The sequence below is a fragment of the Nicotiana tabacum genome, chromosome 20 (assembly GCF_000715075.1).
Source record: "Nicotiana tabacum cultivar K326 chromosome 20, ASM71507v2, whole genome shotgun sequence".
Classification (NCBI taxonomy): domain Eukaryota; kingdom Viridiplantae; phylum Streptophyta; class Magnoliopsida; order Solanales; family Solanaceae; genus Nicotiana; species Nicotiana tabacum.
Window position 1 is genome coordinate 40927381 of NC_134099.1, and position 14525 is coordinate 40941905.

At 35.8% G+C, this 14525-nt stretch overlaps 1 protein-coding gene and 1 pseudogene across 1 annotated transcript; both read right to left on the reverse strand.

The window, feature by feature from the left end:
• Window positions 1-885: 885 nt before the first annotated feature.
• Window positions 886-8069, reverse strand: LOC107774595 (uncharacterized). The gene is given in 20 exon segments (XM_075239969.1): window positions 886-1062; window positions 1064-1119; window positions 1316-1426; window positions 1975-1990; window positions 2093-2181; window positions 2263-2343; window positions 2506-2607; window positions 2690-2782; window positions 2898-2971; window positions 3064-3119; window positions 3226-3288; window positions 3377-3444; window positions 3549-3584; window positions 3978-4068; window positions 5203-5287; window positions 5363-5414; window positions 5496-5602; window positions 6473-6495; window positions 6581-6618; window positions 7772-8069. Coding segments are annotated over 20 exon segments (1407 nt in total). The 5' UTR covers window positions 7892-8069; the 3' UTR covers window positions 886-1016.
• Window positions 8070-9696: 1627 nt separating this feature from the next.
• LOC107805964 (uncharacterized) lies at window positions 9697-14155 on the reverse strand (annotated as a pseudogene).
• Between the last annotated feature and the right edge of the window lie 370 nt (window positions 14156-14525).

Sequence of the window (14525 nt, forward strand, 5' to 3'; positions counted from 1 at the left end):
CAGATAACTGTTTATCATTCCATTTTCATAGAAACAAGGCAACCCTTTCTCCCATCTGTCACTCTAATAATCTCTCCATTGCAAGTGCTCCATGAAACTCGTAAGGCACTTAAGAAGTTTGAAGGAAAGAAAAAATATGATAGTCTAACGTGGAGATCAACAATTTCAGGTAAAATACCGTCTCTATTTTGGCTTTTGTCAAACTCAACACATTAATACAACTTGAGGCTAGATCAAGGTGACAAAATGGTTAAATTAATAATTATTCATTCATATTATCCATAAAAAAATGGGTTGCATAGTGAACCATTTAAAAACGGGTCGAATATGGATAAAGAGAACCATATTATCCACTTAGAAAATGGTTAACCAAATGGATAACTAATGTGTTCTAACTTTTACATTTGTAAAGCCTCAAATTGGAGTTCCTCAAGTTTGGAAGACTATTAGTTCTCTCATAAGTGACTATATTTAAGAAGCCATGGATAATATGGATATCCATATTATCCGCCGGATAAAGCCGTTTTTACCCGTCTCAAATATGGGTCGGTCGGATAATTTATCCGTTTTGACCCGCTCATATCCGTCCCGACCCACCCGTTTGCCACCCCTACTTGAGGCTAAGGCTGCCACTGAGATACCTTTTGGTTACAAGCCCATCGGCAATAGGCAATGTGAGCAAGCAGTGAATTCAGTCATTCAATCAAACCTTGTAAAAGAATTCACAGGAGCTTATGCACCATTGGCGAAAGGACTACCCTTTATTTGGTACCAATCTTTATTCTTTACATGTGACTAACATCATTCTACCGATGCCATTATAGAACCTATACTTGCAGGATCAGACTTCATGCAGCTAGACTAACAAGATCAACCAGAGTGATATCAGTTTAACCATATTCACGGACTTTACATCTATACCTTCTCATATCAGAGGAAAGTGACAATCTACTGTTCATGTGTATACCGAGTATGTACATCTGGCTAGAAGCCAACAAAAGCCATTTTCATTGATCCTAGTACTTCAGGCGTTTCTTCTTTTCAGGAGTTGCATGTACTTGTTTTCTTCCCATAAGTCTTCATCTGAAAATTCTCGAATGCTTCAGAAACAGCTTCTACCTGTAAGATGTTACCAACATTACAAAAGCATATACAGTACTCAGTATAATTTTTTTTTACTTTTAAATGTGATTCTTTTCCCACTTCTAAGGGAAATGGAGGTTTGAAGTGTGCTTGTCTGCTTGAGACAGAGAAGCAGGTAGTAGAAAGTAAAATAGGCACAAAGTAAAAGGAATGTGGGTTGTATCTCACTGACCAGTTCAGATTTCCTGGTATAAACTCTAACAATCATATCCTGGTAACATGCAGGCAACAAGTGACTGATGCGGTCATCCTTTATAGGGAATTTCTCAAAGCTATCATAATCCTGTAAACAGTAACACATTAGAGAAGCGGGAGGAAAAATGACATGTCCCCCAAAAAAAGAAAACTACCATATAAAAGTGACATCTTTTCCAGACAACATCTCAAGGGGAATGAGATTTTGAATTGACCTTTTGAGAACCAGAGATAAGAACTTTCCAGAGTTAACCGACGGGGTTTATCCTGCTAAGGTACTAAGGAAGTTTAATTTCTGTGCTATACAGCCTCTTCCATTTAACTGATACACATCAGTGTTTTCAGTAGTTCAGTATAGCTCAACAAAATCGCTGGGCAATCTAGGCAAATTTAATTGATAGTTGCAAAGGATATTCTATAACTAGCATGAAGAATACCATTATATTACAAGGTTAATTTCTAACTGTCGGAGCACATTGACAAAGAGCATTCACTAAAACTTGTTCATATTAACTCAAATTTCCATCTCCGTAAGTTCAGGGAAAGAAGTTAAGTAAACCTGAAAGAATTTATTTGTTTATCTATTTTAATGTGCCAATTTCTTGAAAGCATACAAGGCAAAGGATATTATAATACCTGGAAGAAGCTGATCCTGGACGAGAATGGAGCACATGAACAGAGGAAAAGAAAAGCAGTTTAGTCATCACACAAACATGAGATCGTCAGCAGCAGTAACCCCAAGATCTAAAATTACCTTTCCAATGGATTATTCCTTCCACTAGCCAAATCAATTTTGACATTAGTAACAATGACATCTTCCTCATTCAAATGAGCATCAGAATTCTGGCCAAAAAAGCTACTCTATGAGGGAATGTTCATTACTATCAGGTAAGCAAAAGAGGCCATTAGAGTTATCTGAAGGACCTGGGAACAAGTTATATCTTGAGCTGTCACATTCTTGAAATGCTCCAGCTTCTCCTTGGGCACAGCAAACTCATTACAGAACTGTCAGAATATTGATACAGAAATATTTTAGATATTGTTTCCTTGCTTTAAATAGCTTGATAGTTGATATCATTCAACTTTTTAAGAACGAGAATAACAAGATCGTTAGGTCATGTATAATAGGAAATAACTTGAAGCTATAGATGTTTTCCAACTATATACCTGGTATATATCCCTCCTTCGAATTCGACGAATCAGATTTCTGGATTCCTCTAGCTCTCGATCAGTAGAAGTTTCAATTCTTTTGACTATTGTATCATCTAACTGCACATTATTAATTAACCAATGGTTTAAACTTCAGACAGGCATGGTATTTTGCGTTGTATCAGTGAAAAGATTATCCAACCATCCAGTATTGAGCTGGTTCGTCTATGTACGAAGCAATTTGAAGATGGTCATTGGCTTTTATCAAGGCATCTACAACCATGAGCTCTATTGCCTAAAAATTATAAGATGAAAAAAGAAAAGAAAGGAAGCACTCGTAATGAGATTTATGCAGTAGAAAGTGGAAACTTTTTGAAATAAAGAACCCAGTTAAGTAAAATTCTTTGCACCTTCACTTTTGGATGCATATAGACCGTACGATGCAAATCAGCACGTGTGGAAAATAGCTTGTGGATTGTAAGATCTAACAAAATTCATCAAAGGTAATGTAAAAACTGTTTATATATCTGGAGATGTTACTCTTTCATGTAACATAATAGTTTCAAGAGTACTAACATTCCTTCGCGCGATAACATATTTCATTGTCTATAACACGCATTGTTTCCAGTAGCCTGCAAGTAACGAAAAGATAGTATTGTCTTTTCCATAGTTAGTAATGATTTGGGACAAATTCTTCAGTTTTACAGAAAAGGACCAAATAGAATATGAAGATCATGCCTCTGGAACTGAAAATTGCACCCAAGACCACAAGCTCTGGTGTCACGCTCTATGTAATCGAATCTGCAAAAAGATTGATTCATGTAATGCAGCTGCAAGTGCATAATTTAAGTTTCATCTGAAGAAAGTAAAAGGGGAGGGGGCCAGTTACTTGTCAACATCTATTCCATTTCGCCCATTAGCAACAATGTCATACAAGAACTGCTTCTCCTTCGAGCTCTATATAGTATGTCATGAAGCAAAAAGATTCAGTACTGTTTTCATATCATAGCAATTTTAGCATTGGAACATATTCACTCAAATCTTCCCATCAGAATACTTACCACTGAATTACCTTCCTCAGAAGCAACTATCATTTCCTGTGTAGAAAAGAAAAGAGTTTTAATATCATTCAAAGAAAAAAGATCTAATACGATTCAAAGGAAAGTCAAAGATGGAGCTGGAAAGGAGAACTACCCTTGAATCCAAAATAAAGCTCCACAACAAACTGAAAATAAAGATCTTGAAACAATAAACAACATGAAATTTGTCAATCTTACATAATATAATTTTGAAAGCACAAGGCACAGCTCAAGAAAAAATTCCAAACCGTAGTAAATTATGCCATGAAGAAAGACAACCTTGGGGTAATTTATCCTAGCCTGAAATTTTTTAGTGCTGAGATTGCATCTTTATGGGGAGAGAATATCTGATCTAAGAGTGCATTAAATTTTAATGTAAAAACGCATCATGAGATAAAATATTCATTTGACCTTCACTTTCTTCAGACAGTCAGAATCAATATCAATGCCATGCTCATCAACAATGTAGTCTATCATCTTCAAAGACATATCTTCGTGGGACCTGAAATTTTTTAATTAATTCCAGTATGTAGTTAGAAGAGTTGACTAAGATAAAGACTACAAATCTAATTCAACCCTGGGAGCCTGCATCAGTTTATACTTAACAGAAAACTGTGCATGAGATAGAAAGAAGCTAAATTAGATACACAAAAAATTGACCATACATATAAAGTGACAGCTGATTTGTGACAGGTGAAAAAGTAGCATTGCCATGCAGAAGAGAATCAAAAAAGAAATATAAAGAAATTTTAAACAAGATCTGTTAAGAGGCTCCAAAACATGGGAGGAGAAATCTTTGAATGACTAATTCAGATAATCTCTGGTTCACCTAAACTTTGGAAGAGAATCAAATGAAATTATGGAAATGTTGCCAGTGAGAACATTCATCGACAGATCTTTCCACAATGAAAAAAGAACTCACAGGACCGTATGAGTCACAGATAATCATCTCAATCTATCTGCTGCTCATAGTACAAGTTGTCATATGTTTGAAAAGATACATTGACAGCTCCAAACATATACAGGGGGTAGTATAAAGTTATGGTAAACCAAGAAAAGTGAAAGAGTGGCGTTGTCAGTCTTCTTATCATAGCAACAAAGAGAAAAAGAATCGCACTTGTACATAAATAAGCATACCATACACACTGCTTTGAAATATGGATGGCCGTTCATAAATGTCAAATCTTACATTAGTTATGGAATTCTTTTGAAGTCAGAAATACCGCAATAATCCCGGGGGGGGGGGGGGGGGTTATAAAGGATAACCCATGAATACAGTGATTGTTGTGGCAATGTCAAACAGACTCCTTCAGTCATTGACTAATTTTTGGATGAGAGGACAGAGGAGTATTTTCACTCAAGATGGAAGAGAGGGCACCAGATTGGTAGAAGAATAAAACACCATAATCATGCATTGATGCACAACAAGTATAAGAGTTCTAGGAAATACTTATAGTCCCAAACGGACCAAATATCTCCTTAGGGGAGCACTATAGGAGTTCTCTTTTTTAACAAATTGAAGAGAATTATATATTGAAGTAGTCATATCATGATAAATGTAGAATAAAGTTCATTGTATCAAATCTTTGAGTTCTGACTGATGAAAATGAGAGAATAAGTTTTAATTAACAATTACCACTTAAGGCCGTCACGAACCCGAGGAAGAAATTCACGCTCAAACATGTGACTGAATGGTCCTTGACCCACATCATGTAGTAATCCTAAATGAACTCAAGTAAGAACAATGGCCAGATGCTGTTGAGAAAAATGAACCTTAGTTGGTATATTTCACTCACCAGCAAGTTTCACGGTCTGTACATCAAAAGATTCAATGCCAAGCTCCCGTCCCTACAGCCATGGCATGTCCATCAAAAAGATCTTATCAAATATAGGGATAATGTAAATTATGCCATTAGGATATAGTCCTACTTGACAGGTCCTAAGTCTGTTTACAGCATCACTGGCCAGCCAATAGACCCCTAGGGAATGCTCAAATCGAGAGTGCACAGCCCCAGGATAGACCATGTATGTAAGACCTAGGAGAGAAATTGCGACAGAGTCAAAATTACAAGTTTATGTCCCAAATGATGGTAAAGCCACGAAAATAAAAAGTTCACAAATGATAGAGAGCGCATAAACTTCCTGAAAATGTTCTAACCACATTACTTATATCGGATATGAACATCAACACAGAACAAAAAACAAATCTTCCTTTATAAGTTTAGTGGCTTTACAATTTGATCAAAGTGACATTTGTTAACCCAAAAGAACCAAATTGCTAACAGTAACTTTAATTGATAATATACCAGAACTTAGCTATCCGCCTTTCCTAAAAGAAGGTTAGTAAAAGACAACTTGCAGTTATGATGTGCAAAAATAGATGACGACATGATGAAGTCGTCTGAAACACATGATAGTTGATGGTGCATGGCACCATCTATAGAAATCTTGTTTCTTACTTTATTTTAGCCTTTCTCTGAAAAAAAATATTCTTCGGAAGATTTTGTCCTTTCAAAATAAGTGCAAGTTGACACTAAAATAACAAAGTCAGAGAGTCAAGCTAATGGTAGTCCAGATGCCCGCACCATCATGCGGCTAATTGTCCATGAAAGTCAAGTTTAGCTAATTTATCATACCAGATACTTAGAAACCTATTAAGAATCCCTAATATAGAAGGACATAAAGTGGATACACCAGTGGCAATTTGTTCAACAACCGTTTGAAACACAAAATGTAAGCACACAACCAATTCTATTGTACAAGCCTGAAAGATGTACATTTGCAAATCTTTAAAAACTTAATTTCACCAGTAATCATTATCCTAAACATTAGAGAGTTTTCTAATCAGCCTTACGAATGCACAAAAAAAACTTAAAACGAATAAAAGAAATAAAGAATATGCTTACCTAGCTGCTTCAAATCACGAAGCCTGTAACATACACAAGAAAGCACAATTGGAATTATTTCCAGCCAATCAAAAATATCTGGAGCAGGAAAAAACAAATTAAGCTTGCCTCTGAAATTGTTCGGTGTCAATGAACTTCAGAGATAGCTGCAATTAAAGAGCAGAAATGTTGTTAAATATTACTAAGAATATAGTAAATCTGATATCTTAATCAATTAAGTGCATATATCAGGGAAACCATATATCATGCATGCATATATATACTCTATGTTACTTTAACAAACTCTATTTTCAGCTTTTTGTGAAGAAAAAACTATTGCTCAAAAAATAATTACCTATCCACTAAATAAGTGTCTACGACTATGAAAAGAGATAGTCACACTGGTCGTAATCATATTTAGCGAGAAATAAATAAAATAAAAAACATATTTAGCCCCTATTCCATATGCCTTGCTACGCTAAGCATGGTAACATTAGCCGTTTATAGGCCCAAATAGAGACTTGACTATCAGCGGCTCCTCTGTTTTCTAACCAGAAAAGGAAAGTGTTTCCTTCTTTACAAACTACTACACATATTTTGGCGTACACGCATAGCATACAACCAACTATAAGCCACGGAACTTGAATAGAAAAACACTTCAAATCATCGATTCAATATCTTCAATTGAAGCCAAAAAAATATTTAATACTATAATTTAAATTTTTTTCTAAAAAGCAAAACACTTCAAATCATCGAATCAATTGAAAAGCATAAATTAAGTATACTTTTAGAAAAAGCAAAGATATACACCGTGTTCGGAAACAACAACAGCGTGCAAAGCATTACAACAGAGTTATAAACCATACGCTACGAAACTTCACGCTCGAACAGGAAATATAAAATTATCAAATCAAGCGAAAACAGAAGAAGTAAATATAAGTATTCTGAAAAGCAAACACGTACTCCGATTTTGATAAGCATTACAACATGCGAAGAAGAATAACGGAATCAGAAAGCATAGGCTTTGAAACTTAACCTTTCTAGATTCAAATTATAAAGTCAATTACCTAATTTCAAAAGCAAAAAGAGCAGAAATTAACGTGCTGAAAAGCAAACACGATCATAACATGCAAAGCAGAATAACGGAATTAGAAAGCATATGCTATGAAATTTCAACTCAAACAGGAAAAGGAAACTTAAATTGCCGAAACAAATTTGTTCATTTCGAAAGCAAAAAAGAGTAAAAATGAACTAAAATTTCTGATAAGCAAAAACGAACTCCGATTTTGATAAGAAGCAAAGCAGAGTTAGAAACCGTACACGATCGAGATAGATGTTGCCGTGGACATTGTCATGAACGTGTTTGGAGAATCGCCGATCGTCGACGAAAGAAGTGGCGGAGGTGTAGGTCCGGAAGTCATCGTTGTTACAATCTCCCATTGGTAGCTGTTTCAGGTATATAGTGTTGTAGAAACTTCTGGAGAATTCCGGAGATAGTACTTTGGTTGTTAGTGTAAAGGTTTCGATTGAGAGAATTTGGTTGTGTTAGCGTTTCTGCTTGCTTTTATAGGGGGGAGAGCGGAGAGGGAAAGGCGTCAGGTACAGGAATATTTGCAGTGGTGGTGAAGTGATGCCGCCAAATAAAATAAATTTCTTAGTCTACGCGCGGCGGAAGAGCGTGCTAGAACCTCGACTTTATTTACTTTTTCTTTTGTATTTTCGTGTTAGACAATGCATTTCAAATGACAACAAAGGGATGGTTCTGCTATGAATTTTTTCTCTCCGTTCAATACCTGCATGAATTTCCGACTAATTTGAATTTATATCACATAAGACTTGCTAAAGTAAAAGTGTTTTCCATCAATTTTCTCATAATTAAGTCTCAAACCCGAGCTCTTCATTTTATTTTATTTTAAAGCTTTTTTTATTTCTCTCCCCATTGAATCCTCTTTGATCCCCATTTGTTGGAGCTATTGCTCCTTTGGTGACTCGAACCATAATAATGGGTGGTTATGAATATATTAATCTGTGGTATTTATGCCTCCAAGAAGAACAACTCCTACCCTTTCATATTCATAACTCTCACAAGTTTTCATTTTTATAATACAAAATGAGTAATTTCATATTTATGACACCCTTTTAGTGTTTATCTAGTTAATCGAGACCTCATAAGTCGTACCGGATATACTTAAAGAAATAAGAAAAGTTTTCTTGTTTTTCCTATAAATAATTTACTCATGTTTTCATATTGTTACTCTTTTAGTTTATTTCCGCACAACAGGTTGTTCCAGTAGTTATTCAACGATGAAATAAGAAGTTTGAGTTATAAAGGCAGAAATAGGATGAATTTTTAAGAATTCGAGTTCTAAGAATGAGTTTTTATTTTTATCAAGAGTATTTCTCTTTTAAATGGGCCACATGCAACGCGAAATAGGATTAATTAAATCAGTGAGTGCTGAATATAAAATTCTTTCCTTCTCTCAAAATTAAGAAAGAAAACCCATGCTATAATTAGGGAAAACTAGAACAAAATGAAAAAGGAGCTGACAGAAATAATGACTTGGAATAAGGAAGCAAAAGATTTGGGATCATTGGAAGGGATGTTCGCGGGAAAATTTTATTTTGTGTCTCATGAGGCAACTTTTGTGAACTCAGAAGTGTAGGATTGGAATCTACAAATTTGTGAGACAAGAAGAGTTTCATACAATTAATGTCAGTTGCATGAGACACAAAATAAAACTTCTCTATATTTGCGTATTGGTTAAGACAAACTACAAAAAGAAAGCAAAGTCGTGGGAGAAAGAAATGATCGATGTGGTTGATTGACGCTACAAGAAAAGGACTATATGGTTCCTGTTTTACTGATGGCAGTTGAGAATTGAGTGTTTTGGTAGTGATATGGTGGTCCCAAGATATTTATATCAAACCACACGTGATTATTGAGATCAAAATATACATTTAAGTAATAATGATTTAATAATAAAAATATTTATAAACCATATGTCATGAGGAACCATGGAAACATGGCTCATGGTACCCTCACGATTTCAATTTCTTTTTTCTTTTTTTAACTTCAACGGAATAATGTTTGACTGCCTACTTTAAATTTTTGCACTCAAAAAATTTAAAAAGCTACTTCTAACCCCAAACCCTCGTAACCTGCTGGATTGCAAATTCAAAAATCCGAGTTAAAAACAAAATTATAGAGGTTACATAGCCTATAAGTACGTGTATAAACTCTCTAACTTGGACAAGAGTGGTTGATTTCATGAGCACAAGCATGTTTAAGACTAGATTCAATAGATTGGATTCCAGAGGGGGCATGCACCATTGAAACTGTGTCACATATTGGACGGACCAGAATGAGCATGCATGCAAAATAGCAGCCAAATCACGCTACAGCTTCCAGTACTGCTTTAAACAGAGGAGGCACTCGAAGCTAGGGAGCTTGGATTTCGCCTGGTTTACCTAGCTGACCACAAGCGGCCATTTGATCGTCTGCTCTACTCAATCGCAGAAGCACAACACATCCTGCTTCAGCAAGAATGTTTCTGAACTCAATTATCTTCTCCTTTTTGGTAGGTTTGAAGAAGGATCCAGAATAAGGGTTAAAAGAAATCAGGTTAATCTTGCATGGAATACCCTGGACAAGATTGATTAGTCTCTTTGCATCCTCAATACTGCAATAAGATTTCAACCATGAGAATCTAAAGGATACAGAAAACAAAGATAGTCTCATATTCTACTTCATTGAGCAAGCCAACTGATTCTGAAAAAAAAGATGTGGCTGGGGAGAGGGGGCTATGGAAGTAAACCAACATCCGTGTTTCTCTTCAACCACAAATTGGAAACATCAAAAAGACACGCAGTTTTCAAATCTCAAAAGAAACTCAAAGAATTTCTAACATGAAAGGGGCGAGAGTTCGGAACTGACAAAATTGTCGGTCACTATTGGAAGACCAGGGAAGGGGTGACGAGTTAAAAAATTGCAAAAAAGTTGAAGAAAAGTCTTGTTGTGTTCGGAAGTTGGCAGCTTATCTTTAGTTAAAGGTGGATGCGAATGCATTCGTATTCTAGATATCTGGATATTTTTGGGAGCTTTAAAAATGGATCTAAGTTTAAAATTTGAGGGAAAATTCTTCCTGATGGATCAACTGGTAACCTAAGAAACAACCATGGTGAAGATTTGGAAGACTGATTTTGACACCAAACAAATAGAAGAAATTATAGCATATTTCAGTAGAAAGCTTGAAGAAGAATATGCTTTTTGTCTTTTCTTTATTTGTTTAGTTTGCCCAGATACCATTTTATAGTTCGGTTAGTTTAAGTGTGTCCCAAATGACAGGATCAAAAGTGACCCTTTTTTACAAAGATAAAGGACAATTTATGTTCAAGAGATACACTAGGGACTAAAGTAAGTCAATCGCTATATATCAGGTACTACTTAGGTTTTTTTCTTGTAGAAATGAAAAGGTATGTACCTTTCATTAACTCCGGCAAGCATTACATACTCAAACAGAACTTTGTATTTATGTTTTGACTGAAGCTCTTCTCTTAGTGTTCCAAGAAGCAAGTTCAAGTTAAATTTGCGATTAATTGGCATGATCCAGCTTCTGACCTGCAATATTTCATTAGTGTGAATCAAAACATGAAGCTATTTGTTTATCCATTTTCATCCCAAGAATTAAATTGCTCAAGGGAAATACCTCATCAGTTGTAGCATTCAAACTGACTGCCAAAGCACAATTAGACTCGCGAAGAAAGCGCTTAAGCTGGGGCACAAGCCCACTTGTAGAAACGGTGACCTTCCGAGGACTAAAATGCAGCCCTTGTTCATCTACCAATATGTCTGCCGCTTTTATGACATTCTCAATGTTGTGAAGTGGTTCTCCTATTCCCTGTAGTCAATTATTTGATCATACTTTTTTTAAAAGAAACACTTGCTTGGTTGTTTAGGAAAACAGGAAAAGAATTAAGGAAGAAGGGACGAAAGGTCTTTTATTCTGGCATCTTGTTAACATAGAGCCAATATCTCAGGCAAGATTTTGTAATATTAGTGTGGAAGAGAAGGACTAGCTCCAGTCAACCATGTTGCATAGTTGAACACAGGGAGCAAAATGAATAATAGGCCTAGGAAAGGCCGCAAAGAAGGCAGGGTTTGGCAATATTAGTGAAGTGGCTAGGATTTGGAAAATTAGCAAAGCCGGCCACATTGCATCAAGCAAGAGTATTTAGCATTCCAGAAGTTAATAAAAGATAAAACTGGTAACATTTTAGGAGGTACGTATAGAAAAATAAGAACATGTTCAGTGCAGCAAATCAATATATCATACACATACCATAAACACGACATTGCTAATTGGGCCGACTTCACTGGATAATAACTTCCGAGCTAAAACAGCCTGTTCAACTATCTCAGATGTAGATAAGTTTCTCTTCAGACCCATTCTGCAAAGTAGATTCATGTACTTAAATGAAGGGAGCCACTTCAGGAGCTGTAAATTGGAAAAACAACCAAAAGGCTAAAAGGATGCTAAAGCTTACCTGCCAGTGTAGCAAAACTGACAATTCATGGCACCACCTACTTGACTAGATATACAGACGGTGTTCATGCCGCTCTCACAAGGTATCACAACAGTTTCTATTACAAGACCATCTTCCAACTTGAATAACATCTGTAAGATCCTGTGAGTTCTATGCATTAAGTGATGAATCTAAACCAAGCAAATGGCACCACAGATAGTATAAGTATGAAAATATTTCAAATTCTACATATGGCACAAGCTATGTCCACCTTTTTAGTTCCATCAGACGCTGTCAAAATATCCTTCAAGTTTAACGTCTTAAATTCAGCATGTTCACTCAACATTTTCCTGAAATCTTTATTCAAACCTGATAATGGAACATTGAGCAAAGGCAGCTGTAACTACCATCAACAACTGAAAATTTAGAAAGTTATAGGTAAACACTGCAAAGTGCATATAAAGGAAGATCCAAGCGAAAAATTCAGAACCCTTTTCTTTCCAAACACAATAAAATCATCAACACTTTCAGCACAGAAATTTTGACAGCAAGACTAAATGCATGGGAAAGCAAATAAACCTTCTAGTTCCTCACTGCATTGCGCCTCTGAGCACGTGATTTTTGCCCTATATGAGAATTACTCCCAAAAAATTCCAAAAATAAAACAATTTTTTGACTGTTTGCAATTGTTGTGAATTTTGTGTTATTTTTCTGTGACAGCGCCCAAATATTAATGTTGTTCCCGTAAAGACGTTTCCACAACATTAGAGCCTGAGCAGGCCTATAACCATGTGACTGAACCCATTTCTGTTAAACAGGAAAGCAAAGCACCATTAGTAACCATAGTTGCATTCAACAGTAGAATCAATGTCAAAATTCTGAAACAAGATTGGTTCTTAAACCAAGAACAAGATAAGACATTCTCAATCTTGGAACTTTCCTCAAAAATCCACAAGGTTAACTTAAAATAAACGGAAGGAACAACCGAACTACAAATACCATGAGACAGAGCTTAATCTCAAAAACGCTAAACAAGTTTGAACCTTTAAGCAGTAAATACTAAAAAGGACTAAATCCCTATCAAGATTGCAACTTTCCTGAAATTTCAACGAAATAAAACAACCCTAATACACGTGCCATAAGACAGAGCTTAATCTCAAGAACACAAAACAAGTTTGAGTCCTTAAGTCGTAAACAAGACTAAATCACTATCAAGATTGCAATTTGTAACTTTCCTCAAACATTCTTATTTTTTTAATAACCGAGGGTACGGTTCGAAGCTCGTCGGATAATTGGCCCATCCCTCTATCTTCTCCGGTTAAATACTAGGCTTTGGTTTGTGGCAGGTGATGTGTGTCTAACCCACACATCACAAGTTGCGCTCTTACCACTAGAGAAAAGCTTTGGTGCCAAAACTTTCCTAAATTACAAACCTGGATAACTAAAATATACACTAGGACCTCACCAACCGAAATACACTTACCACGTGAGTGACCCTAATTTAAAAAAAAAACAAGTTTGAATCTTTAAATAAGTAAAGAAGATTAAATAACTACCAGGATTGCAACTTTACTCAAATTTATACAAGGCTAACTAAGATACAACACCAACAACTGATATACACATACCTCAAGTTCAGCATACCTCATTCCTTTCAAAACCACTTTTGAGTCCTTCATAGGATACCCATTTGGGCCATCACCTCCTATATGGAAAAAGACACAGAACAAAGTGAATACATAAAACAAACAAACAAACAGAGACAAGAATAAGTGAATGCATGTTTGTTTCTGTAAAGGGTAGTTACCAGAAGATATAAGAAGTTCAGTTTGAGGTGTTGGATGAGCATGAGAGGAGGGAGAAGAATGTTGAGCCGACGTAATTAAACGATAATGGAGAGTGGTGAAGATGGGTGTTGTTGTTGAAGGAAACAGCTTTAGAAAAGATTTGGGTTTTAACGAACATTTAGTGTAATTGGAGAAGGGAAAAGATGTTCCAAGCAAAGCAGAGTTGCCGCCGCCGGAGATGCGAATTCGCCTCATCCTCACACACACCTTGTCATCCCCAGCCGCTGCACCGATTTTGTCAACTGAAACCAGTCTTAAAAGGAGTGAAATGTTATTTGTTCAATTAATATTTTGAGGAAGTATATCACAACAAGCGTTTGTAGTCCAACGGTTACAGTGAATTAAAATTTCTTTTTATTGGTATTTTTGCTTTACATCAATACCTGTTATTCTTGGTTGTCATTGTATGCTCTCTTAACCGTGTGTTAATCCAAGACTAGGAGGAGCACTGCTTATCAATATCACAGCAAGGTAGATGGTTGTGTAACAAAGAATTAAAACTTATGGGTAATTTGATGTGCTCTAACTCCTTTTTTTCATTTCAATGCAAATAATTTCATTAAATTCCAATGTTAGGAGTGCGATTTTATATTTTTCCTACATAAAAAATCAAAAGATAAGCAAAAAGTTTGTTCGGATAAGAAGATATAGCATCGCGGAAACCTTGAGTAAAGAAATGTCATCTTTGCGGTTCGAAGGGACTT